This window comes from Rhopilema esculentum, chromosome 20, assembly GCF_057945365.1.
Source record: "Rhopilema esculentum isolate cy_ngs chromosome 20, ASM5794536v1, whole genome shotgun sequence".
NCBI classification, from domain to species: Eukaryota; Metazoa; Cnidaria; class Scyphozoa; order Rhizostomeae; family Rhizostomatidae; genus Rhopilema; species Rhopilema esculentum.
In genome coordinates, this window is record NC_142834.1 from 9,028,920 (window position 1) to 9,054,903 (window position 25,984).

Below are 25,984 nucleotides of genomic sequence, written 5' to 3' on the forward strand. Positions count from 1 at the left end.
TATCCTTTGAAGGACATTTCCGCGATGTATTGTTCCTCACGAAACTGGGCTCTGTTGTTTGACAAAACAATAACAGGCATCAGATTGAAACTTTGGCACATTTGTACAGAAGAATGAGAGGCCGCAAAGCTGAATTCTGTGAAACAGGCCAGACAACACTGTAATGGAAAAGGTACACTTTTCTGATAACTTCAGCGATGTTATTTATTCCTGTCGAGGAATTCTCTTGTATTTCTTCGATCAAAAAATAACAAAATATTTCAAGGATTTGCAGTCTCCCTTTAGAAGCTGGTGAAAAAAGCAAAGTTCGTCGTATGAAGCTACAAATTTTGTAATAACAATAAGCTGTTATTTCGTTATTTTTCATCGTTAATTATTAGAGTTTCTGACAAATATGTTTCAAAATACCAAATGAGAAACGATTGCCTTCCGGTTTATTTTCTGAGCTTGAAAACCGCTTCGGTTCTCTCAGCGCCCTAGGCCGTCCCAGGCAACTATATACCAATAGAAACATTTTAATCATTTTAAATTTGTTGTTGCCTGGCAATTAATCATTATAAGAAATTGTGAACCGAAATAGTTTTTACTAAATTACATGAATTTGAAATCAAATTATTTTGGGCCAGGCCCATTTTCTGTTATTGATGTCATTGCGAGGAAGTGACATTTTTAGGTTTGTTTACAATCAAAGGTTAACTGTCTCAACTTCCATGAATTGGTGAAAAATCTTATGGTTTAAACGATTTCTAGTGCATTTGCGAAAACATCGTAACTAACAATAAATTTCAAAGCAAAACAGATCAAGGTTCAACTGCAAGGCGCGTACGCAGAATGGTTTGGAGGGGAGGGGAGTACACTCATTTTTTTATAAGAAACTGGCTATAAGAAACGAGTACTGGACACTCAGAAAAAATTCAGAAACTCCAGTACTCGAAGCAAAAAAATTAAGAAACTATTAAATCGTGATAAAGCTGAGAAAAACGAAATTTTGTAGAATTCAAGAACAAGATTGCCCTGTTGGCCTAGAACTTAAGACACAAGGGATAAAAATATACTTCCCACAACTAAATACAGCATCGGAAAGGAAGCGAAACTCTTGACGTAATAAAAAAGTCACAAACATTTCATAACATCATTCATAAAATCATAATTAAAAAATGCTCTTAAGAAACAATGAGTATTGAAATTTCCAGAACATTAAGAAACTGGAGTACTCAATATCGACCTTTGTTTCTTATAAAAAAAATGAATGTAGATGGAGGGGGTGGGGAGTGGGGTTGGACTGTCGTGGATAAAAGGCTGTGCCTTAAAACTTCGAATTAGCCCCTCCGGGGGCTGGTTAATCTGGGTGGGACTTATAAAAATCTTCTCTAAGTTGCTATACTGATCGTTCGTTCAGTCACAGTTTTATTTTCTTTGATTTTATGGCTTATTCTAAAACATAATGTGAGCGAACCATGAAAGCGAGGCTACTACGTTGATAGGTGTGGGCGTGGCATATCGGAACTTATTATCAAAAACGCTAGCGAACATTCGTATCTTGAAACTCTTGAGAACATTCATATTAAAAAAACTCTTGTGAAACGTCGTGTTACTGACATTCTTACGAAGAATAACTCTTATTCCAATCATTCTTTGCTGTACGATTCTTTGATGATGTTATGGTATTTCTAAAGACAACCAGGTGATTTCTTTCTATTTTCCTCTCGTTCGTCAAACTATTAAACTATTTATTTTAGATTATTTAACTTTATGTTGAATATATACAGTCCTCTAGAACTTAACTCTTTACAAACCACTCTGTGGTACTTTTTACCCTAAAGCGTTTACGCTTTTTATGTTAATGTTTACGCTTGCATCTGATTCTAAGCGAGGTTTCTTAAACATAAAAACAATTAAAGGGTAAACCCTGCAGCTACGCTCTTTTTTATTAGAAAATATTGTATAAGAGCCTGAGTCTAAAAATTGGTCAAAAGTTAAAAACAATCTGAGGCTGAGCAGCCGTAAAATGTCATTTTCTGCTACGTGTGGGTGTTTTTTCGGTAAATTTTCAAACTTAAAAGGATATGAAAGTTGTCTCAGTCACTTTGTTGGCAAATAAAGCCTGAACACCTCCCTGGAACAAAAAAAAGCAAATTAAGAACAATCTAGCCTCAGATTTTCGAAAGAATAAGGAACGGTCAGCCTAGACTTAAATTTACTGGTTCTTATAAAAAAGAGTGTACAGCCTCAGAATTTTTACCACATCATGTAAATGCATTCATTGCCTATGTTTGGCTTGTTAGGAGGAAGCTAGTCCGTGAACCTTTGAGCCTCGTCTAACGATACAGTTTGTATATAGACCAGAGAAAGATGTTTTAAAAAGCTTTAAAAGCAGGTGTCTCACGAAATGTAATCGAATTTTGAATTTTTCAGGTTGCTACGATGAGAAGCATGCAATTGCGAAGCATACTTTTCTTCGTCAATTTCGTCATTTTTATTTCACCAATGCATACGTTGAATTGCCCTCGTGAAACAGGTAAGTAAAATCTTACAGTAACTATAATATTTATGCAAGGAATGTGAGACAGACTCGTTTCTGCATTTTTTAATAACTGAGCTTTGTATTCAGAAGTGTTTAGATAACTTATTAAATATACTCCAAGAAAAATGCAACCTGATCTATGGCTGCAATGAAATTATGTTTCTTTAATTTTTTTGGTTTTGCATTCTCTTTTTGTATGATCTACTGTTTTTATTTGCTCAAAGGATTGAACAAAATAAACCTTTTTTAATTCTGAAAATTTCGAAAAACATTCTAATGCTGATTATTTTCTTTAGATTCACCGGTTCTCAGAATTTTTGTAAACCCCAAAGAAATAGTGAAAGGCCAAACAAAAAACGTTACACTTTCATGCTTGGTCAAGCTGGGGTTTGCAGGAGGGCCAGTCACGAAAGCAGAGCTGTGGATATCAAAGTATAACAGTACTGCAAAATTGAGAACAATTACTCATTATAATTGGTATAATCGACAACCTTTTAATCTGACATTGGCATTTGAAACTGAGGAGTTTGGTAACGAATCCCGGCTGGAAGCTCATTGCTATGGACACAAATTAACTGATAGTTGCACCAAAGAAAGTGTCGTTATGGTTTTGTTAGGTAAGACTTACAGTACCGTGCACATAGTAAGAGGCTACATGAGTTCCAGCCATTAATTGGCACTAATTGCTATAGCCCCCCCCCCCCCCCCATACAATAATTTCCCAAATGTACGTAAAACCATACAAAAAATCGCCCTGCTCTTGATTTTAGCATGTTTAGCCCCCCTCAAAACGTTTTAGCCCCTCAACTGTAACTTGCTCCGCGGCCCTTGCTGGCAAATGGTTATGTTGATATTCTCAAACGGATTCAATAGTCATTCGTTATTTCTCAAACGAACCCAATTCTTTAATCCTTCGTTAAAGTGCACAAGGAACAAAGTTTTAGTCAACAAGAACGAAAAGACTTTGCCTCGATCCCTTTCTTACTTACATCGGGCAGTCAAAATAGTTTGCTTGTTCACATTGTACTTTAAATTTTTTACAATTTCAAGTATTGAAAATATAAGCAAGTATGAAAACAAACCAATTATATTCACCGACAATTGTTGTACAGTTTAGCTGCTGTCATGCCTAATTTCTCATTTAGTGCCCCTTAGCAGATCTATTAAAGCCTAGTAAAACTTTTAAAGCTTTCGAATACCGCTTTATCTCAATAACAGAAAGTACTCCAACCAGTAGGACAGAACAGGGGATGAAAACAGCAGGTAAGCCTAAACAAATTGGTTAGTAAGAATGCGTTCTAAGCCTTTTTTTTTACTTCAGTTTGTTTACTTTTCAAGTTGGCTTTATTTGAACTAAATAGCCTAGAGTTTGAAAAGTGTATTCATGGATAAAAGTCTCTTAAAATTCAGAATACAGTAAGCACTTGCGTAATACGAATCTTGTGGATCAAGAACATTGAGGCTGAAATTTTGCAATTAGACTACCCTGGGTACCAGAGCCGCAAATATTTAACGGCAGCAAAAAATAATGCGAGCGGTACAATTAGACTTACCTCAATTCCGGCCAAAAATAGTTTAGACTTTTCAAAGAAAGTTTATACTTTCTCTTTCCTGTGAAAAGTAACTCTCCTCCTCCCCCAATACAATGTTGAATGCATACTTTTGAAGGAGAAATGATAGAACTATGAATCAAATATTGATTTGAGAGGAAAGAGGAAATTAAAATTTACAGGGGCAACCTTTGAAGAAGAAAAATGTAAAAATTGCATTTTGTCTCAACAATTTTGTCCGGGATTGTACCTGTAATGAAAAAGCATTTCAGCTGGAAAATCGTGACACAGTACACACCTGCATGTTAAAACCTAGCGATCTGAGAACCTTCTGGCAGAAATTTGCTTTAAGAGCCAAACAATTTTCAACAGGTTCTTATATGTGGGGTTTAAACATTTAATTCATTTATTGGCGGTACAGAACTTGAAAATGGCTTTGAAAAAAGCAAACATTTTACAACATATTGGCCAAAAGCTTTTTCGTCTGACACTCCTCAGAGTATAAAACGTCAGAATAGGGTCCGAAAGAACACGATGAAAAATGTATACCCAGTCGTGGATCGAACTACGTAGAAATTAAGAACTTTGAAACTTTGAAAAGTTTTGCCAAACTTTGAAAAAATTAGGTTCTTACATGCGGGTTTTTACCGTAATTTCTTTTGTGTCGATCATTAAAAACTGAACAGTAATAATCATGCACCAAATAATTTATCAATCTTATGTTATTTGTTTGCAAAAATAAACAATGTTCATGCACCAAATAATTTATCAAAATAATCATGCACCAAATAATTTATCAATCTTATGTTATTTGTTTGCAAAAATAAACAATGTTCAAACTTTAACTTTCATTCACTAGACATAAGAGATTTTTTGAAGTAATTGTGGAGATGCAAGCAATCAAACTTTGAAACTGAAACTGTTATTTTCGTAATGCTGTTCTAAATCAGAATCTAAATATATCTAGCAACCTTTTAAGTAGTCAAAACAGTTAATTGCAGGTGAATTTTCATGATTATATTTTTATTACACATTGTTTTGTTACATAGAGCTTTTCATAGTATATATACTTACATATTCACATATCTTATTTGCCACAGACTTTGGATCGTATACAGACATAATAGCGATAACCGTGGCTGCGATTGCCTTGGTTTTTTGTATTTCATTGGCATTGTTTTTGTGCAGTAGACGACGCAATGGCGGCCCCCCTTCTCAAGTAAGTGTGGCTGGATAGTAGTAATCAACTCTGTTTTGGCTGTGCAGAAGGAGAATTATTTTAGAACTTCTGTGGCTACCTACAGCTAAAATTAAAGTTGCTAGAATTTAGAACGTCTTTTCTTTCAAATTATGTTACAGCTGAGCGACAGCCTTGTATAGGAACCTAGGGATTTAAGAACCTTCCGGCAGAAATTTGCTTTTTAATGCTCCAATTTTAAAGAACCTGTTTAGCCAAACAATTTCCAACGGGCTCTTATATGTGGGGTTTAACCATTTAATTTATATACTCAATTACCAAAAACAATGAAGGTGACAGAAAATTGAATTTTTAAATAAAACTGCAAATACACAATGCAATTTATGTTAGATTTGAACTGTTAGTATGAAAAAATTATTGCTACTGTTTCATAAACAGTACTGTATATTAAATATTATTATATATTACATATTATATATATTATTTCATATTATATATTATTTTTATATTATTGTTGGTGGGCTTTTGGCAACATGGGTACACAAATAAATATTCAGAATGAAGAACAGACCAGATTTTGTGACAATCAACAAAAATATATACTCTGTAGAGGTCAAGAACTTAATTAGGAACCTATTTAGCCTAAACTGCGAAAAATAGGCCAATCAGAGTTGCTAGCTCATGACTTTAAAGGTCACCTGATCAGTGCTGCTTGCCTAATGAAAATATTATCAATTGTCTCCAAAGGTGGAAATGAACTCTTTTTGTCTACACAAAAGCGATTTTTTATTTTTAAATAGAAACGGTTTTTTAAAACACAAAAGCGGTTTTTTATTTTTAAACAGATAGATTCTAAAACTCCTAGACGGAACAACGACTGTGCTCGAACATGTCTCGATTATTGCTCTTGGCACTATCTTCGTTCACAATCCACTGTTTGGTATATATTTCCTAGCTTAAAATATTATATTATCATTTTTGTCAAGCCCCTTTTTTAATTTTTGTTTTGAAAATTTAGGGTTCGCAAATACCTATAATTGTTCAAGTGCATATGGGAAATTTTTACAATGATTTCTTCTACCCAGCCAAGTCCTACTCTTATATTCTTTTGTGTCAATTTTTTCCTGCATCTTTCTTGCCTGTACGTTCTCTTCCTCCTTTCCATTGATTTTTTCCACTATTAACTTTCCTTTTCCTCTCTAGTTTTCTTTTATCGTACTCTTTTCCTTACATTTACTTCTTTCACACTTTGCCTCTTTAATCGCTCCTTTTCCTGTTCGAAATTTTCTTTTTCTGTTTTGTCTGATAGTATTTTTTGTACCCTTCTCTCTTTTATTCTTTACTTCACTTCTAATTTTTCTTCCCTTCATTCCCCTTCATCTTCCGCCTTTTCAACATAATAGCGAGTTTTTTCACTCCTCACCTAAAGACAGGCTTTTGAAAGCATAGGAAAGGAATATATCTAAGTTTGACTCAAAATTTATTGATGTTTCTGATCTGCATGTTTACTTTGCTCTTTTTCACTGTGCAGGCTGTTCTTACCCCTTTGGAACAAGATCTCGACCCTGTTGGACCCCCGGAGACAGACGGTAATGCTAATTTTCCACTACCTCATTTTTGCATAGTTTTATTTCTATCTGTTTTTTCACATATTTCAACACAATCGCTACCTGGATCCAATAAGCAAAAAGGATGTGTTGGTTCTCTTCAAGTATTTCTCTGTCTTCCGTAATCAAAAAAGCATCCTGTTTTCTTGGCCTTGATACAACTTCCCGAAAGTGGAAATAGTTGAAAGTGGGCTTAAGCATTTAGCCTGAAGAGTTTTTATTTTATGCAACGCTTATTGTTGAATAAAATCAACCAGAAATTGTATCACAAATTCCTTTAATTGCTGTGCTAACTTAACAGAATCTTTTTTAATGCATTTTTTAAGCAGATAGCCAGTGGCATAATGCTATCTAGGACACCTTAGTTCGATAACTAAGGGCACTCGATAAAAAGGGTCTCTAAATTATTTAGATCCATATTTTAAAGACTTTGCTCAAGTTCACCTCGTAAGTTTATAAGTTCTTTAACTGAAGCGACTTTCTTGGCTCCCCCTAGCTAAAGAGAAAAATTATTACGTTTACTACCTGCTTTCGTATTTGGCTTGCTCTGCACTCTTGGATGAGATCTTCTTGCAGTCCTTAAAAAGTGCCCTGGACTGAGTTTTCTTCTTAGGGCCCTAGATACCTCCGTTACGCCATTGCATGTACCCAAAAATAGTTCAAAATAAGCTCTTTTCAATCTTTTGCATAGATATCAGTCGTATGATTTATAGATTCTTATTTCTAGTGACAACTGTTGCTGCATATGAAACATACGAAGAAAACAAAGAAGAAGGTTGATATTTCACTGCCTCTTGTTGGTTCACTGCCTCTCTTAGTTTTTTTCCATCGGTTCACCAAAGATATTTGACAGAAGATATTTTCATTGTTTCTGTCTTGAAGATTGTAGCCATAAGAATACTACAAGGCTCTGGAATCTTAGGTTCAAAAGATTAGGTTTTTCAAATGAAATTATCATTTTCACTATCGTATTTAAATGAACAAGCTTGACTTTTTCCCTCGCCTCCAAACCCTCCCTCCTTTCCCTTGTTAGGGCCTGCTATAAGTTTCTAGGCCTTTCCCTTACATTCCCAACTGAAAAAAAGCTTATAATGTTTAACTGATATGGAATTAAAATTGTGAAAATGTCAAAGGTCAAAACATGGCCATTCAAGCAACTATTGTATATTTATTATTATTGATGTGTTATATTGCTATAGATTGTTATTTTATTGATATGACTTTGGCGTAATTGATTATGTTTCCTTAATAGATATGACCCATGCTGCTGTCAGCTTTGTTTCACGCCCACTAGTTTCAAAAACCTGCTGGAACAAATTTAACAAGAATACCTAATTTCTTATAACTAGATATTTTGGGGCATTAAAGTTTTTCATTTTCGTTTTACAGTTGTGTGCATTAAAGAAGACTTGTCTGTTCGAATACCTAACCCTCCAACTATCCTTGGTGCTGGAAAATTTGGCTCGGTCATCTTAGGTCATATGACTTGCAAAGATGAAGATGAATTAGCTGGATACGTTGCGGTCAAAATTCTTAATGGTATTGTCCGTTGTTCTCAACAAGTGTTAACTTTGCAACTGTCATTTAGAACTAGTGATATGGCATGCCAGTGGAACAATCCTCTGCTCCTTTTATTGGCGTGGATTCATAGGAGCATGCATACTGGAAATCAGGCAATTAAAGAAGAAGTTTTTCTCAAAACCCATACAACTATATACAAGCAACTGAGATTTATATTTGGCTTTCCAACAATGTGCAAATGCATATTGACTTTATTTGTTTTTTAAAGGAATCGTGTTAGCAAGAGTTCATTACTTGACCTCTGTGTCCTTACTCTAGAAAAATGAACGTTTCTGGTCGTTCTATCCATTAAGGGATCTTTTACTAAATTAATTCGACATGTTGCTTTGTTTTATTAATTCGACAAAAAGAAGCTTAGCATTATTTTTGAGTGCAAATTTTTCTCTTTCAGATTTCTATAACCCCAGACACAGAAGTGATTTCCAGAAAGAGATACAAACACTTTCTATGCTAGAACATCCAAACATTGTAAAAATGGTTGGTTTTCACATAACAGACCATAAATGTAAGGTCCAAAACAATGAAATTTTTCGTACAATTAGCTTGCCAGTCAATAGTAACACTTAATCTGATCAACGAACCATATATAAATTTTTACTCTATATTTCATTTATGCCTAATGACACACCCTCTGCACCCGTTCTCTCTGTATATCCTGGCTACCAGAGCCTGAAACATTGGGAGGAGAAGAGTTTCTCTCATCTCAATTCCCCTCCCAATGTCTCGATTTCCCTCCCAATTTTTCAATTCCCCTCCCAATTTCTAAATTCTCCTCCCGATTTTTAAATTCCCCACCCAATTTCTCATTGTTCCTCCCGATTTTTCAATTTTCCTCCCAATTTCTCAATTCTCCTCCAAATTTCTCAATTCCCCTTGTTGTCGAAGTACGACTCTGTTTTGCTCACATCCAGAAATCAGCTAGTTTCACCTTTTATTTCTGATGTAAGCTGCATCAGAAAAATTTTCCAGACTATGAGAAACAGAGACTTGATAATATATGATTCCATGATTTTTAATCAAATTTATTGACGCCAAATGAATGGTTTCCAGTCATTTTTTGTTATCTTCTTGTAATTGATATGAAAATTCTTTCATACCGACAGAAACCTAATATCACATTCAATCAAAATGCTTCATACGTTTTTTTCTAGTTTATATTGTAATGGAATATTTGGCAAGGGGCTCATTGCTAACTATGCTGCAGCAGGAAGGCGATGCTCTTGGCATCAAGTTTTTATTAAAAGCTGCTTACGACATTTCTCTTGGCATGGAATATCTGGCTGGCAAGCAAGTAATTGATGACATACATTGTTACGTACTCGAATAAATTGCTAATTTCTAGATTCTATAAATCCTAAGCATACATTTTAGCTACGTTTGTTGAAGAGATTCGACGCCTTTGTTATCTTTGATAAAATCTAATTGATTTATATGTTGTACTTTATATAGGAACAATTTTCTGACGGATTTTTGATGATTTTACAAATTTTATTTAAGGAAAGAAAAGAGGTTCAGTGTTTCTGATTAGCGTTTAAGTGGCGGATTTTCTTGCACTGAAGTTAAAGTCAAGTGTATTCATTTTTACATTTGTTTTTGCATTTAGATCATTCACCGTGATTTGGCAACAAGAAATGTATTGATAGCTGATGACGATTCTGCAAAGATTGCTGACTTTGGCTTAGCACGATGCGTCGAAGAAACTGGCGAATATAAAACCAGCAAGGTGAATTTTCAATTTTTACAGTAGCATTTAGGGTATGAAACATTTGTATTCAGAGTTAAGGATGAACCATGTTTGTTTTCTCTTTTTAAAGTAATGATTTTTTGTAAAAGATACCCGTAAGAATCTTAAAAATTAAAACAAAATCCGTTTAGGGGCGCGGTACCCCCGCAACACTTTGTCCGGGGCATATCAAGGATTTTTGCCGGGAAAAAAAGAATTTTTTTCTCACCCTGTTATATTTTTGCAACAATTGTAACGTATTGATATTCTGTAGAAGTTGAACTTTCATTCAAAGTATGACACTAAACTATGAACTTTGAAATAGAAACGTAGAAAAAAGAGTATGTAAAATTATTTATCTTTTGAACCACACCCTTAATGAGTGAGACACGCACTTTTGTCGGCAAAAATCATTTCTTTACACCTCCAAAAAAATTTTTGGCTTCGCCTCTGTTTGATGGTTTTATCTGTAGGGTGATTCCATAGGAAATTTAATACAAACTGGCAGTTTTGTAACCCTTGATCTCAAATTTTACTGATTTTCCTACCATGCACTAACATTCTGGAGAAATGAGTTTGTTCAAAATTTGAAGTCAATATCTTGACTGGTTCCGGCGATATCACCATTTGAAAATTGCCCTAAATTAGGGCGTGGCACGCCCAAAAAATTTTTCAAGCTACATACAACAAATTAAAATTACCATAAAATTTAAAATATAGTTGATAGGAGACCCTTAGTTGGCACTAGAGACCTTTTAACCATGCTGAATCTGAAAATTGCATTTAAATGATCATAAATCATCAGAACATTGAGAAAATTCCAATTTTTCACCAATTGTAAAATATCGCAAATCTGCACAACCCATTTCCGGGGCTCAAATTCCACTAGTCTGTCAACAAATATATAATTTTAAGTTTCAAATGTTAAAAGTATTTGTGTAGTGCTTTCCAAAAATATCACACAGTTCAATTGCATATTTGAAACACAGGAGATATTGAAGCTCCAAAAATATGATTTTTTTATCCGAAAATTTGCTCTTTTCGTTTTTGTGCAACAAAATTTTGCACTTCATTTGTCAACACTCCTACTTACCATACATTAGCATTAAACAATCAGCTAAAAATAAAAATTATAAAAGTTCAATATTACTCACAGTATTATCCTCAGACTAACTAGAAATAAATTTTTGAGAAAGCTTCAGTTATTTCTGAAAATTCATCATTAGTTATTTGGTAAGTGCGTCCAGTTGCTGTAGATGGAATTTGCAGCTTGGTTATTACATCTGTCACTGGGATCCAGCAGGTATTAGGTCGCTTGGGCCACAAAAAATTTCTAGCTGGACCAGGTGGGTGTAAAAAATTTACAAGAACATCTTGTTCCTCACTGCTAACTTCTTCAATAATTCCTATCCACCATTGTTTTTCATAATGACAGGCAATGTACTCATTTGCTTGTAAATCCTTCAACAAAATCAGTTGGTTTCCACCACCAGATATATCAAAGGTGCCTGCAAAATCTTTGCTGTCTGAAGTTCGTTTGTAGCAAACTGTGTAGGGTCCAAATGGCTCAAAGTGGTGGAAGCTTCTGGTTCCTGGGATTGTTTTCCCAATTTGAAAACGAGCTTCTAGTTTTTTTCGCACATCTACCATGTCTGTTTTCCCTATATGAATAAAATTTATATTTGGGATGTTCTCTTTACAAAAGTCTAGCATTGCCTCCACAGTTAAAATGAAATTGCCATAAGGTCTTTGTAAACTTGCCCTTTTTGTTAGTCTTTTCACGGTTCCTCCAATGCCATCACATGCAGACTTCCCATGACTTGTGGCAAAAAAGGTCCATTTTGCTTTGATTCCAAAATCTGCTTCATGGAATGTAAGGTTAGACAAATTTTTAAAATTTTTGTACTGGCCTGCACAACCATCTGAGAAGTATTCAAACTTTTTCAATTGTGGTAGCTCATTTTTTACAGCATTAACCAAGTCTGTTTGGACCTTGTACACAAAACAGGTATCATGATTGAGATCATCGGACAAAAAACAAAAGGATTTTTCAACCAGTTGTCCTTTCTCCTTATAATAAAGAACGACAGGATGAAGGGTGCAATATTGTTTGTGCCAATGATATGACTGGATCTCATCTTGTATTGAAAAAGTGTAATTCTCAGCAAAATCTCCCAAAACAAGTGCTGTTTCATCATCAATATCTTGTTTCCTTTCCTTCAAGTATCTGCCCTGACATCTTGCAATATAAGAGTGTGCAGTCAAACTGTCAATTGACTCAATCATAAGCCGAATAAACTCATCCAAAATCATGGAGACTGTAACCATCTGTGAACTGTCTGTGCTCTGCCATTGCTGAAAAGATACTTCCTCCTCATCCAAATTTGATATCAAAAATGATCGTAGCTCTTCTCTTCCAGGGCAATTGTTACATCTATGAAGCATACATGTTTTATTTTCAAGATCGCACACAATCATTGCCATTAAAGCTTTATATGTTCTATCAATGTTCATTGCATCAACCATGAGAACAACATTTTGGTGTATAACACAAACACAGACTGAATGAGAACCACTTGAGCTTGCAAAGACACACCATTTAGGCCGTAATGTGCAAAATTTTGAAAACCCTATCTTAATTTGTGGGTACCTTTTTTTGAACTGTGAGTGAAGAAAGCTCAAATTTGTTAATAAAAGACGCTTCTGTTGATGTTTGTTTCTTGCAATACTGACACAGTCTTTTTGTCCAGGCATCAGTCGAGAATATTCGTCATCTTCATAAAATGACTTGATTAGCCCAATTGTACCTTCCGACAACTCATTACCCTTCTTTTTAGCAGGCAAGGTTAAAATACCTCCCTTTGCTCTAGCTTCCCTGGCTCTTTTTATGACATATTCTGAAACTCCAAAGAAACTGGCAGAATATCTAAGCGTCCAAGATTCAGGTGTAAGAGTTAGCAGCTGGATTTTCTCTCGATAAGAAGATAACGAAGCTAACTTAACCTTAACTGCTTCCATGAGTTTGTCCAAATCTTCTGCTTTTTGCAAGGTCTCCTCTTTAAGCACTTCGTGAGAATCTTTTTCCATCAGGTCATATTCATCAATACCTACTGCTGTTGCAAAAGATTGCTTAAGAGATCCAATGGCACATTCAACCTTTCTCTTTGCATAAGATACCCTTTGATGAGGTGGCAAAGCATGGGTTTTCAATGGTGATTCACCTAAAGCTTGGAGACTTTCATTCATTATTTCTCTTTGTTGGTCTTGTATGTCATCCATCTCCACTTGATATGTATTGTCCTTTATTTGTTTGCTAGACGTTGATTGTCCCTCTTCTTGGTCAGTTTCAGCATAAGTAATAGCCTTGTCATAACAACTTCTACATAGCTGCGTGCCGGGTACACAGTCAATGCCTACTGCAACTAGCATTTTAGCCAATTCCAAAGATATTTTGTGACCTCCCTTGACTTTATTCTTGTGATTTTTAAACAAGTCGCAACAATTTTTGAATCTCTTTTCAAATGCTGTTCCAAACTTCCACTCATGGTGGTAACATATTTTCAATGATTTAGATGGAGCATTTTCCATTTTTATACCAGCTCGTTGTATAAGGACTCACTTTACATAGATACTACTTTATAATGCATTCCTTGCTCCATTTTTTCAGGGATACATGCCAGTTAAGTGGGTAGCACTTGAAACTCTAGAAGGTGAACGTTATACCATGGAAAGTGACATGTGAGCAAATTTGATGCTAATCTGTGTGACTTTATGTATGGGTATGAAGTAAAAGTTTTCATGGTAAAGACAACCATGTGTGGATATTTAAAGCTGAACATCTTAAAAATTTCATACAAAATCTAAGCAATGTCGACATGTGACGAATGTTTTCCTTTCTGTAGACGTGCTTCCTACAGCCTTTCATAACTTTGAATTAAGACTGTTTTTGTCACAGTGCAATTCCATAGATGTAGATTATGTTCTAATCAATAGAGTTCTAAAATGATGATATCAGGAAAATCTATTTTTAGAATTTTTTAATTTTGATCCCATAACCTGAAAGAGCATCATAAAATACCTCTAAATGTGCAAAATCAGGCAAGTGTGTTATGAATTGGCAGAGATATGGCCACATGTTTATTGGTTCTCCCCCACCACCCCCCCCCCCCCCCCCCCCCATCAAACCTCTGTATTTTGGTTTCTGTTCATAACTTTATGAACAGAGCCAAAATAACAGTGATTCGTTAGCAAACTTCAAATCTTTCATTAGCCATATCTCAACTTATTTTAGACATATTTGGCCAATTTTGCTTATTTGAAAGTCTGATCTTTTACGCTATGTGGTTAAAATTCAAAAATTCTAAAAATAGGTTTTTGATGACGTCACACTTTAGAACTCTATAGCCCATAACCATCTTGTCACGCATAATTATTTTTATATAGAATTTTGCTCATTAATTTCCTCTTTTCTATAGATGGTCATACGGCATAATTCTTTGGGAAATCTTTTCATTTGGTTAGTATTAGAATTTCGATTATATAAACTTCATGTCATAAGTCTGCAGATAATTTCACATTTGATCAAACAGATGGACTGGCTATCCTGTGGAGTCAGTATTTACTTTTTTAATACCAAGAAGTGACTTTCATTTTACTTCAAATAAATTTATAAGAGAAAAACAAACCTGAAAACTGACCCACCATTTCTAAAATGGGAGATGATGTATGCATCTAAAAATGAAGCATGAAGTCAGGACGCAGATCTTCTACTTTTATATTTGCTATGGATCATTTTGCTGAGTGGTACTTGTGCCTAATTAGGCTGCTTTTTAAGAAGACAAGATACCTGCAGGAGGCACGTTAAAGCTTCTTAAATATAAGGGTTCTCAAGGAAAATTTACAAAGCCAATAGTTAACTCTAGGATTTCTTTTCAACTATTTCCCAAAGAAATCTGCAAAGTTAAAAATGGTGTATTTTGCCTCCATGGTGCTTGAGCTGAGAGGGTCGTATCGACTTGTTAAGTTTGACTATCTTTTTGTAAGGAAATGGAAGATTGAAAAAACCTTGCGTAAAATGGTTTAGGTCAAACAATTGAATGCACAATCAAGTGTGTTGGCAGCTGCTACAAACAGAAAGTGAACGGAGTATAGAAGCTGAAAGTTTTGATCTGTTGGGGTTATTTGTATGAAACAGCCCTTTTTGTTTTTTTACACAGGTTTTTATTTTTGCATTATATAGGGGGAAATTTTGCATATATTTTTACACAATATAGAGGAAATATCATCTAAAGTGAAATTTATAGTGAGAATTTAAAATGATATATTTTCTTTCTTAATATTTATAGGAAAACATTCTCATTAGCAGGAAAATTTTGCTTTTGGAATTTTGACCCTTTATTTTACAGGGGCTGATCCATACAACGAGATTCTTTCAGACCGTAATGCAAATGTGTTTGATTTGAGGGATTTTTTGAAATCTGGAAAAAGACTGAATATGCCTAAGGCATGTCCAAACGGAGTGTGAGTTTCTTTTGAAGCATGAGTTCTTAATTATGACGTCATCGAGATTTATTATAAGAATTTTTCACTTTGACCACAGACTTTTGTTCATAAAGTTTTGAACAGAAACCAAGTTTCAGAGGTTGAATGGGGAATGAGCCTGTGCTTATTGGGTGATATTTCATCCGATTCGTGACGCATTTAACTGATTTTGCACATTGAATGGTATTTCATTATGTCCTTCAGGTTATATGATCCAAATTTAAGATTTCTAAAATGGGTGAACTGTTGTGGTTCTCAGGGTACATAGCAACTAAATATAATAACACACATAGAGCAGTCTTAACAGTTCCTTGTGTGTGAAACTCAGTCATTTCAATCCGTATTCAACAGCCAGGGCCGTCACGAGGCAAGCCTCGTAGGGGGGGTGGCGTGGACTACAAATTCACCTGATTAAAAAATTATTGCCTGAAGTTTTTTAGCTGCTGTCACAAACCTCTGCAATACATTTTGTCAATCTAACTCTGTTTGATAATAACGGGCTTTCTTAATAGTCTTGTCAAATCTCTTTATTGGGTCGGGCAAAGGATATAGTTACTACCTGGGACGGCACCATTGTTGCCGCCGAAGGAGGAGGAAATTTTCGAATTTTGATGCTTCTAGTTCCCTGGAAAATGCACTCTTTTAAGCAAACTTCACTAAAGCAATCCTCCTAATCCTATTAAAAAATTTTTTTTTTTGCAAAAACATTTTACAGCAGATAAAAACAACAATTTCGCCGTGGTCTTGAAAAATACCAGGTTGTCTGTTACTTCTAATTTTACCTAACGAGGGCCTGGATTTTTAGATTTATTGCCAACAAGCAATCTTCAAATATTCAAATCATTAGTTTGTTTACCTTCATTCATATCAAGGAATATCATATTTAACCAACGAAGCAACTACCTTTGCTTGATCTTTTATTGCTATTTTGACATGAAGGTCTCTGGAATACCTAAAGCGTTTCTTCCTCCGAGCAGATTTTTTCCTGAAATTTCCTATTGAGATACTATTGGGGGTGTGACACCCCCCGGTCGCAAGGCCCCTGTCAACAGCGTCTCCTTGCAACTGGACTGCTAGTACAGTATGAACAGGGTCTTAGGTTTTTATAATTTTAATCGTAAAATATCATGCTACCTCACTTTTTTCTTATCTTATCTAATCTCTGTGTGCTTTAAACATTTTGAATTCCCTTTAAGTAGTTTGTTGTCAACTTCATCTTCTTTGCATTATAGTTGCACAATACATGTATATATTTGAATTTACCTACAATTGACATTCATAGATGTGACATCATGAGAAGGTGTTGGTCTCCTTTCGCCAACCAAAGACCGCCATTTACGGAAATAGAAAAGTCGATGCAACGATTTTTGGAAGAATATGAGAGTGAGGAATTGCAGAACGCAGATAATGTGGCACAGAAACTTGTTGCAAATTGTTAATGGACAATAGTCAACAGGTTTTCTCACGATTCCTATTTTTTTGTCGCCTCAACTTTATACCAACGTTTTTAGAATGCAAAGTGATTCTTACCTTGATAAGCTTGTAACTAATTGTTCGTCTATTCAAACGAAGCCAATGGCAAATTGATAATGAAGTTTTCCTTGTGATGAAATGTAATTTTTTAGCAATCGGAAATTGGTAAGCTCAGGTAAGAGTATGAGTAATATTTTACAACAATAAAATGAGAGAAATACTTTACCTATCCTAATTAATTAAAAAACCATTTTCAAGTAAATTTTGAATTGTATTGTAATAGTAAAATAAATACTAGCTTTGTATGACCCATACAGAAGAAAGAATCTAGGTGCAAAGTCACTTAAGAACTTTCTTTGGGTACCAATCAACAGGCAATCGAATCAGCAGCCAACTCTCCAAGTGTTAGTGAATACCAAAAAAGCCCAGATCAAATGGCTACAATGTAACTTGAATCTGATTCTCTGTCAGCAGATGAGTTCCTTTCGGATTCTAAATTGATTCTGCAAGCTTTCCTTTAAACTTAACATATGTATATACATCAAAATTCGCAAATTAACTTAAGCTGCCAAAAAATGTCCTTTTTATTCTAGATGCATTATCGGACATCCTATAATCGTTTTGGATGGTCTTGTTTCCCTTTGCTTACAATCAGCGAAAAACTGGTTACTTAAACCGAATTATGTCGGTTATTTGACAATAGGAAGTGACGCCAGGCTAACTCACGAAGATCGATATTACATTTAGTTTGTCTCAAACTCAAATTGAATCGGAGATGCAAATTGAATATAGAATGATTAGATTGTAGTTATTATGATGCAAATCGAATCAATCTATCACCTACTATCTATTCTATCGTACAACGGCGATTCGATTATCAGCCTCTGCTCTAATGGTATAAACGGATATTTTCTGACTTAGAGCACAAAGACAGAGTATCTAAAAGTGTCTTAAGATAACTCTGAATTAGATTTAGTAATTTTATTACTTTACCATTGTGTGATTTGAGTGTTTTATCCATCTTATTCATTTTGCTCAGCCACTTTTTGTGATAACTATCACTGACTCCACCTTTTATGATTGGAATTTCATCAGATTACGCCAACACTTTGAGGAAATCTCTGCGACCAATTTAGATCCAAATTTGGAACAGTGATTCTTTATTCGGAAACTTTGTTTTCGCACAGATGTATAAGCATTTAACTTTGCGTCAGTTTCACTTCAATTATTTCTGGAATAATGTATCGTAGATCGTCTAATTTATTTCAATTTTGATTAATCGTATAAAGCTATGTCTAAATATTGATTTATTCGCGTGAACGCTTTCGTTATTGTAGCGTTATTAGTTTAAAGTGATATTTAATTAGGACTTTCCACTAGGAGCCGTTTGTTTAAAACAGTGTGCGTGGAGCCAGACCTCCGCTAACTTAAAACCAATCACCATCGTGGTAGACCATATCTTGGATGACAACTGAAAATAATGTTACTGGCCATGGAAGGTCTTGAATCGAAGTCTCAAGGTTCGATGTGCCAGAATGACGCTCTGGAATCTGCAGTCACGCTGAAGCATTCTATTGCTAGTATTTTGAAACCTGGATTAAGCAAATCAAACGTAGCTGTTCTAGGTATGTCAGAATAGTCATTGACAAAAAATGAAGATAATTGTTTCAGTCAGTCATTAGACTTCGTTAGTAGTTAATCTTTCTTTCAAAGAGATCTTATATGTATAATCAAACAAAAAACTGAGTTATAATTATTACCTCTGTAGTGAAATACTTTGACTTTGGTTGCATGGATGTCTTCAAAAGCTATGTATAGATTTGCTTGACAGCTTTGCCTTCGAGTCAATACTTCCCATCCTTATGCAAGCCAATCAGCTGTTGGTTATTTTCCAGTATAAAAGTACTAGCGTATTAATTTTTAGTGAAACTTGATACTGAAACGATTCTAGAGGAAAACCAAATAAAATTTACACCAAGCAACCACGCTGATAAGTAGATTATGTCTTGATGATGTCAAGTATTTACTCGACCACAAATTTCTTGTTTTTCTACAACATTGTGCCAAACACTGTCTGCAAAATATTTCACATTTCATAATTAGAATGACTGCAAGTACTCAACCTGTCTGATGAAACCTAGTATCATCTGGACAGTTGATTCTTTTTTGGATAATAATTAATGCACTAGACACGCTATGCGCACATTATACCAAAGACACTTTGCTGCTAAGGTTTAACCCCTATCCAATCTGCAGAAAGCTTCAATCAGTACTTTACATCGCAGAATAACATCTCTTCGCCTTCCTTCTAAAGCACTTTGCGTTTCCAACTTTGAACTGTTGGAACTTTAGAAATGAAAACTGTTTTGTTAAAAAGTATTCATCAAAATGCAGCACTCCCCGTGAAGATTTGACAACGACCATGTCTGATACTGTTCAGCTGCCTCTGCCAAACCAGGTACAGAGAGACTTTTGATGAACAGTGTTATTCTTATTTCGATGCTTCGAAACATACCATACACACTTTACTGACATGCACATTTTCAGATTACAACAAATCAAAGTGCATCAAAGGAACAAAATTGCAGGAAGATATAGAAGAGGGAAAGACGAATAGACTAAGAAGAAGTAGAACCACATTCACCACGTACCAGCTGCACCAACTTGAAAGGGCATTTGAGATGTGCCAATACCCCGATGTCTTTATGCGGGAAGATCTAGCTAACAAGCTTGAATTGAGTGAAGCTAGGGTGCAGGTAAATTTGAAATTTATATATATAAAGAAGCAAATCGAAGGGTTTTATTTTGTTCTTGCCTGTTTAGTCAACATAAGATGTGAGGAAGGCTAGTTACTGGCTCCTCTCCTCAAGGCCCAGTGTTTCTGATCTTGCAGGATTTTAGGATTATGGAAAAAGGACTATTTCCAAAGACAACGTTGTATGAAATGAGTATTATTTTATGTAAATTGCATCAATGAAAGTAAGCCAGGAACAACACAAGTCAGCTTAGAGCTATAAACTTAAAACAGGAACAAGTCGTAATGCCAGACTGATATGTTAAATTAAGCTAATTTATGTTGAAATAGAATTTTAAGGATATTGTTTATCGTCATTTTTGTAGCAGGATTTTGAGGCATAGAATAATGGCTTATCTCGTTTTCTATCCTTTGAGCATTGTATATCAATGTTGTGTTTTTGAGACCATATTCACAAATATTAATGAGTGCTCGAATAAACAAAATAACAAAAGCGTTATACGATAAGGCAATTATGATGCATATAGGCATAAGACAGCTGTTGAATATTTTGGAAAGTCGACTTTAGAATCATCTTCAAAATCTTTCCCCTGCTTTATTTTTGCGTTTTCGTAAAACGTGGCAGGCGCAGTATTTTTTCCCTTCGATAAGTTTCTCTCTATTTTGACTGCTTGTGTTATATGGTTTGATAGATTGAATGATTCAGCTGAGCAATATTTCAAGCCGTTCATGGCAATTCCCTTTAACTTTGGGTTTCTGCTCCCTACAGCCCAAGTTGCCCTTAGTTGATAGGCGGAATGCAGACAAATTTTAATTTATGGGATCACCAACGAGGCGGTGAAGGGCGCTTATCTTCGTATGAATCATAAGATCTTCTTGATACAGGGCTTTGTCTGGTGTCTCAAGAAAACGGTCTAAATTTAATAGATGATATCACTGTATCAATTATTTTTACTTGTCTTTGACCCAGACAAAGTGACATCCAAAGAGCACCACTCATAATATATTACGATATTATTACAGCAATGTTATTAGAGGCCACATACATTGAATACAAGTTTCAAACAAAGAATCATAAGAAGTCTGGCTGGTCTCGATCGTGTTAGATTTGCTCGAAAGACGCTTTTTCATGCTGCAAGTGGTGATGTCAAAGAGAGGCTCATCCCCTTTTACGTCTTCATAGGAAACTTCTTCAGTACGCGAAACAAAATATTAAAAAAAAACAAATGACTTTTGAAATATTGTAGCTATAAGTCTGAAATTTCATTTCCAATTTTTATGATTGGCTGATTGACATAAATCCCTTGATACTAGGCCTTAAAAATTCTTCAAAATTCTCATCGATTTCTTCATTTCAACTTCAAAAGTATCCTGATAGATTCTTATTTGGAATGAAAGCTTTTCCACGGAATGAAGAATTACACATACGTGTAAAAATGCTAAAATTTATTTTCCAATTTCGACCAATATTTCTTGTTTAAAATCTAGGGTGTTCAATTGATATAGAATTTACTGTGAAAAGCTATTTTGCCAAACACTTTGCCTTTGGGGAGAGACATCAAACATTAGCTACTAGAGCATATGGGCTGTCCTAACTGCATATTTGTAGTGGTTAGATCGTTGGTATATTTTCCAATCCTGTATGACAATTTGATCCCATTATCTCACCAGAGAGCTATAAAATACGGTAGCCATACAATTTCTAATGCTGTTTTCCTGTTACCTTGTCAGCTTTTATTTATCTTCTTGATCTTCGGTGTTCAGAATGGTGGTTGCAAAATGCTGTAGCTTAATAGGTGGTCATTGTTCCAGCTTGCAATGTCCGCCCCCTTTTGTAAGCTCTGTAACCAACGATATCCCCTGCAGAGGATTAGTTGCTAGTTGTTCTAAGATAAAATGCGAGGTTTATATGGGTTGTCATGCATCAAAACCATGTTATGCATTTATCTCGTTGCTTAAGGATAACATTGTACCTCCCATCAGCATTCAGCACAAAATGATGAATATAATGAAATGAAACCACAGCAGATGGGTGTTGAGAATATGACAATTATTCACTATCTTCAATACTTATCGCAGTTCCATGATTTGTTCATTAAGTACTACACTGAAACATATACACTTAGAATTTTGCGTAATATACTATTGTAAAGTATATAATTATGCAATTTGCAATGATTTAAAGATTTAGTAATTATCCATATTGTGTACTAAAATTCATAAAACTATTTGTTATGCTTTTGAATACTATTTTATTACACCTTGGACTGTAGTCTATCATATTTCAATCCAAGCTACACATTGTGCAATGTCATGAACTAATTAATGCTTTAGATAATTACATGATTTCGTATAATGCTTTTGGCACATCATTTTTTAAATCAAAGAGCATTAAAGTTCTAATTAAAGCTTTTATAACAAAATCATTTAACAAACTTCTTCCAATGTGTAACTTTAAAATATAACGCAAAAAAATAACAAATCAACGTCATGCATGATGTACGTATCTCTTCAATAAACGCCATTTTTATAATCACCGAATATAACAGACGATAGTGTGTGAGAAATGCAAATACAAGCTTAGAAATTGTCAATTTTATTTTTCATTTTCATGTAGGGCCGTTGGAAGAGGGGGGGCTGGAGCCCCCAATAATTGTCAAGTTGTACTATATTTTCTTTATAGCAGTGCAAGAGTGGGAAGCAAAGCAATTTGCAGCTGCCCCCCCCCCCCCCCCACAAATATGAATTTTGTTCCGACGGCACTGTCAAAATTATGCACAATAATTTTCTGAGCTTTTTTTCTGTAGTTGTTATTTCAAGCACAAGTTCCGCACCCGATTTATCTTTTTTGCATTTCATCATTTTTGTATGAGGATAGTGAGAACTGCGGGAGCAACAAGCTCTACATCTCACTTGTGTTTCTGAGTAGCTTTCATTAGTATAAAAAACTTTGTTATTTTGCTGTTGCAAAAAGACAGTAGCTGACTTAAATAAGTTCTGAAAATACAAATATTAAATCTTTCCATTTCAGCTTCGCAACCTCTGTTTGCCTCAAATTTTCGGTTGTTTCATATTTTTCGTGTGGATCTTTGTATTTTGGAGTTGTTGGTAGTCTATTTAGGATCCTCTATACCCTTCCATATTTTTACTAACGTTATCTCTCTTCAGGTTTGGTTTCAGAATCGGCGTGCTAAATGGCGAAAAAAGGAAAAGCTCTCCAACAGCAGAATGAATGGTCCATGTGCCCCTGAAGTTGAGCAACTCTACGAAAACCACAAACGCTTCTGCGCACAGCAGAGGGATTATCGATACATAAAAAACACCCCTGGATATTTTGCGGCGTCTCGTCTAGCAAGGGACTTTCTGCATCAAGGGGCGGCGTGCTACGTATGTGGGTCATCTAGTAGTTTTATCACAAACAATTTGCAAAATACGGAATGCTGCTCCGAATCCTCGTTGTTACAATGTTGTTTGCAGTTATAATGTTCAGCAGCCATTTTTCAAGAATCTCCAGTTGCTAATTTGCTACTTTAGTCAATGATTTTTAATTATCTCGCTACAGTACAGGGAGCTATAGCTGCAGTTTATCCGCGAAACTGGTCGACTGGCTTAAGATCGTCCCACATGCCACCAACATAAGTAGTATACTGTTTTAGCACACATGTATGTAGTTAGATGTATATGTAAGTTTCACGAAACCTTTTTCTTTTTTTTATGTTTAATGGCCCCGGGGTAGACAATTTCCTGTATATAAAGTATTGTGTGTAAGTACTTGTAAAATTTTTATTAGATGTTATAGAAAAAGCTATAGCTAACTCTTAGTGATGCCAATTTTCAACATGGAAAAACGTCTCTCTTGATAAAAAAGTTCCATGACTGTTAAATTGTACGGAGCAGTGCGAGGAGCAGTGTTTGCAAAGGGAAAAAGCCTTTAAGCAGATATTATCTTGATTGACAACTCACTGTTGTGAAAGCTTTAGTTTCTTCGATCTCTAAGCGTCTTAATATCTAAATGAAACCCCTTATACACCAAGATCGACTGCTTTTAAACGAGTGTATAGACTTACAATTTACAATGAAATATTATCTTTTTACCTGAAATTAGATGTTTTATTGGGGGAAAGATTAATTTATATCTGCTTAGTTTTCTTTCCCGTAGTTTACCAAGTCTTTTGAAAAGCTTGTTGCTGCAAAGTACTGGATCTATCACCTCCGTATAAACACGTCAAAATATCTACAATCTTTTGCTTAAATCTTCTGTCTCAACAGTCCAGCAGGATCAAAATCACCAAATGAAATGAAGGTGTCTGAGAAATTGATTCGATATTTTAGATTTAATTAGCTACATGATTTAAATGTACGTGCTTCTCTCCGCCCCTAGAAAAAGCTGGTCTCCGTCAGGTTAATCAACCGCAAGGAAAAAAAATCAATCAAGTGAAAAAATTTCACATTTTTACTTATGAGCAATTGTTTCATTAGAAATTGTTTTTGCTCTGCTAAGGCTCTTTTACACCGTGCAATTTTCGTAAGATTTTGCAAAACATTTTCCCTTTTCAAAGTTTCTCAAAATTCTACTTATATCCAATCATGATAATGATATATTACAGAAGACATGCGACCTCCCATTAGCTTTTTATACATGATTATTATTCACAATGAAAATTTTTAAAATGTTAACGTTAAAACTCCGTGCAGGAAAGTATGAAAGTCGTCGACACCTTTGACATTTTTTATCATTTTGAACTTCAACGTCAACCTAAAGTACTTAATGCAATAAAGGATTATCTTGATTCTAATTGCATTATCAATCTCTTGCATAATGTTTTGAAAATTGATAACTTTTGGAAAACTTTTATGAGTCTAAATGTGCTTTTTTACAAGTTGTGTTTGTTGTTAAACATATCCATTTCTTGTCGATAGCATCCATTTGGATTTGATTCGCAGCGAAGGCATTTTAAATACAGTGATTTTCTAGCTTTTAATTATAATGGAATGGAATGAACTGACTCTACAAATTGTATCAATGTTATTGTTGGTTTAATTTTTTTCAACGTATTGATAACATCGTTGTAAGGTGATTTATCGATTCAATATCGTAGCAACTGTTATCAACGTAGATGTCAGATGAAATTGTTATTGTTCCACGAGGTTTCAAAGGGTTTGCGAACTTCGATCATTTTCTTACAAATGCAAAGTCTAACGATAAGATTTCATCAATTTGAAAGATCCTTAGCAACAGAAGCAGTAATAAAAGCACCAAAGGGGGCCCATAATTGAATAATATGGATGGTAAAATTTTGATATTCAACGAAATCTCAATGAGGTGTGCTATAATTTTTTAAAAGCAGGAAACTTAGTTCAAATTTGCATATGCTTATAAATATCTGGCTTTTAAGCCATTCAATTTGTTGACAAAAGAATTGAACGTGAGCAGTCGATCAAGACACTCATGTCTTCATCTTGGCCAATATCCGAATGTTAATTTAGGTAAGAGCATTCTTCAGGCACTCAAATGTGTTTAGTTTTAGTTGATTTAGATTTAATTATATGTACAATAGTCTTATACTTAACCATCATTTTAAACTTTGTCTTCGATTCCTAACACTCATTTATCGTCCTGGATTATTCGCTTCTTTTTTTCGTCCTTGTTCATTTTTATTTAAGGGCGCCAAAAGCGATCATTCACAGAAGTGTCAATTTTTGACACAACAACACACTTACTGAATAAGAACAGTTCACAAGTAATAATTAGTTTGTCTCTTTTCAAACACTCATACAATATGAAATATAATTCCCTTTTCCTCATTTTAAGGACAATGGAATGAACACAGAAAGTCAATAACTGATAGAAATTAAAGGAAATTCTTCTTATTTGCTGTCAAGTATAACCGTGGAAAGGCAACAACAGGTATGAATTTTCTGCTTGTTTTTTCTTTAATATATGTTTTTAAACTGTTTGAAATCGCTTTAAGTAGGAAATGCTGCAGTTGTTCAAATTTCTCATTGAAAGAAAATCTAGTTGATATCAAATT

At 34.8% G+C, this 25,984-nt stretch overlaps 3 protein-coding genes across 8 annotated transcripts in view; 2 read left to right on the forward strand and 1 right to left on the reverse strand.

The window, feature by feature from the left end:
- The first annotated feature begins 28 nt into the window (after window positions 1-28).
- On the forward strand, window positions 29-18,239 carry LOC135687034 (fibroblast growth factor receptor 2). Its single transcript, XM_065203468.2, has 15 exons — window positions 29-172; window positions 2,416-2,518; window positions 2,821-3,141; window positions 3,743-3,787; window positions 5,175-5,293; window positions 6,804-6,861; window positions 7,607-7,654; window positions 8,269-8,418; window positions 8,852-8,965; window positions 9,612-9,751; window positions 10,064-10,183; window positions 13,851-13,921; window positions 14,659-14,699; window positions 15,589-15,703; window positions 17,007-18,239. Exons 1-15 carry the CDS (start codon window positions 164-166, stop codon window positions 17,161-17,163), a joined length of 1,611 nt encoding a protein of 536 aa, XP_065059540.2. The 5' UTR covers window positions 29-163; the 3' UTR covers window positions 17,164-18,239.
- Window positions 11,288-13,797, reverse strand: LOC148957855 (uncharacterized). Its single transcript, XM_089114662.1, has one exon. The coding sequence runs from the start codon at window positions 13,769-13,771 to the stop codon at window positions 11,357-11,359; it is 2,415 nt and encodes an 804-aa protein (XP_088970788.1). The 5' UTR covers window positions 13,772-13,797; the 3' UTR covers window positions 11,288-11,356.
- A 156-nt stretch (window positions 18,240-18,395) lies between the features above and the next one.
- Window positions 18,396-25,984, forward strand: part of LOC135687039 (uncharacterized) — a 34,368-nt gene continuing 26,779 nt past the window's right edge. For all 6 annotated transcript variants that reach the window (XM_089114667.1, XM_089114665.1, XM_089114670.1 and 3 more), the window contains exons 1-3: window positions 18,396-18,822; window positions 19,745-19,953; window positions 23,121-25,860. In XM_089114667.1, the coding sequence (XP_088970793.1) occupies window positions 18,678-18,822; window positions 19,745-19,953; window positions 23,121-23,435 (669 nt within the window). In that variant the 5' untranslated portion in view covers window positions 18,396-18,677 and the 3' untranslated portion in view covers window positions 23,436-25,860. The remainder of the gene's footprint in view (window positions 18,823-19,744; window positions 19,954-23,120; window positions 25,861-25,984) is intronic.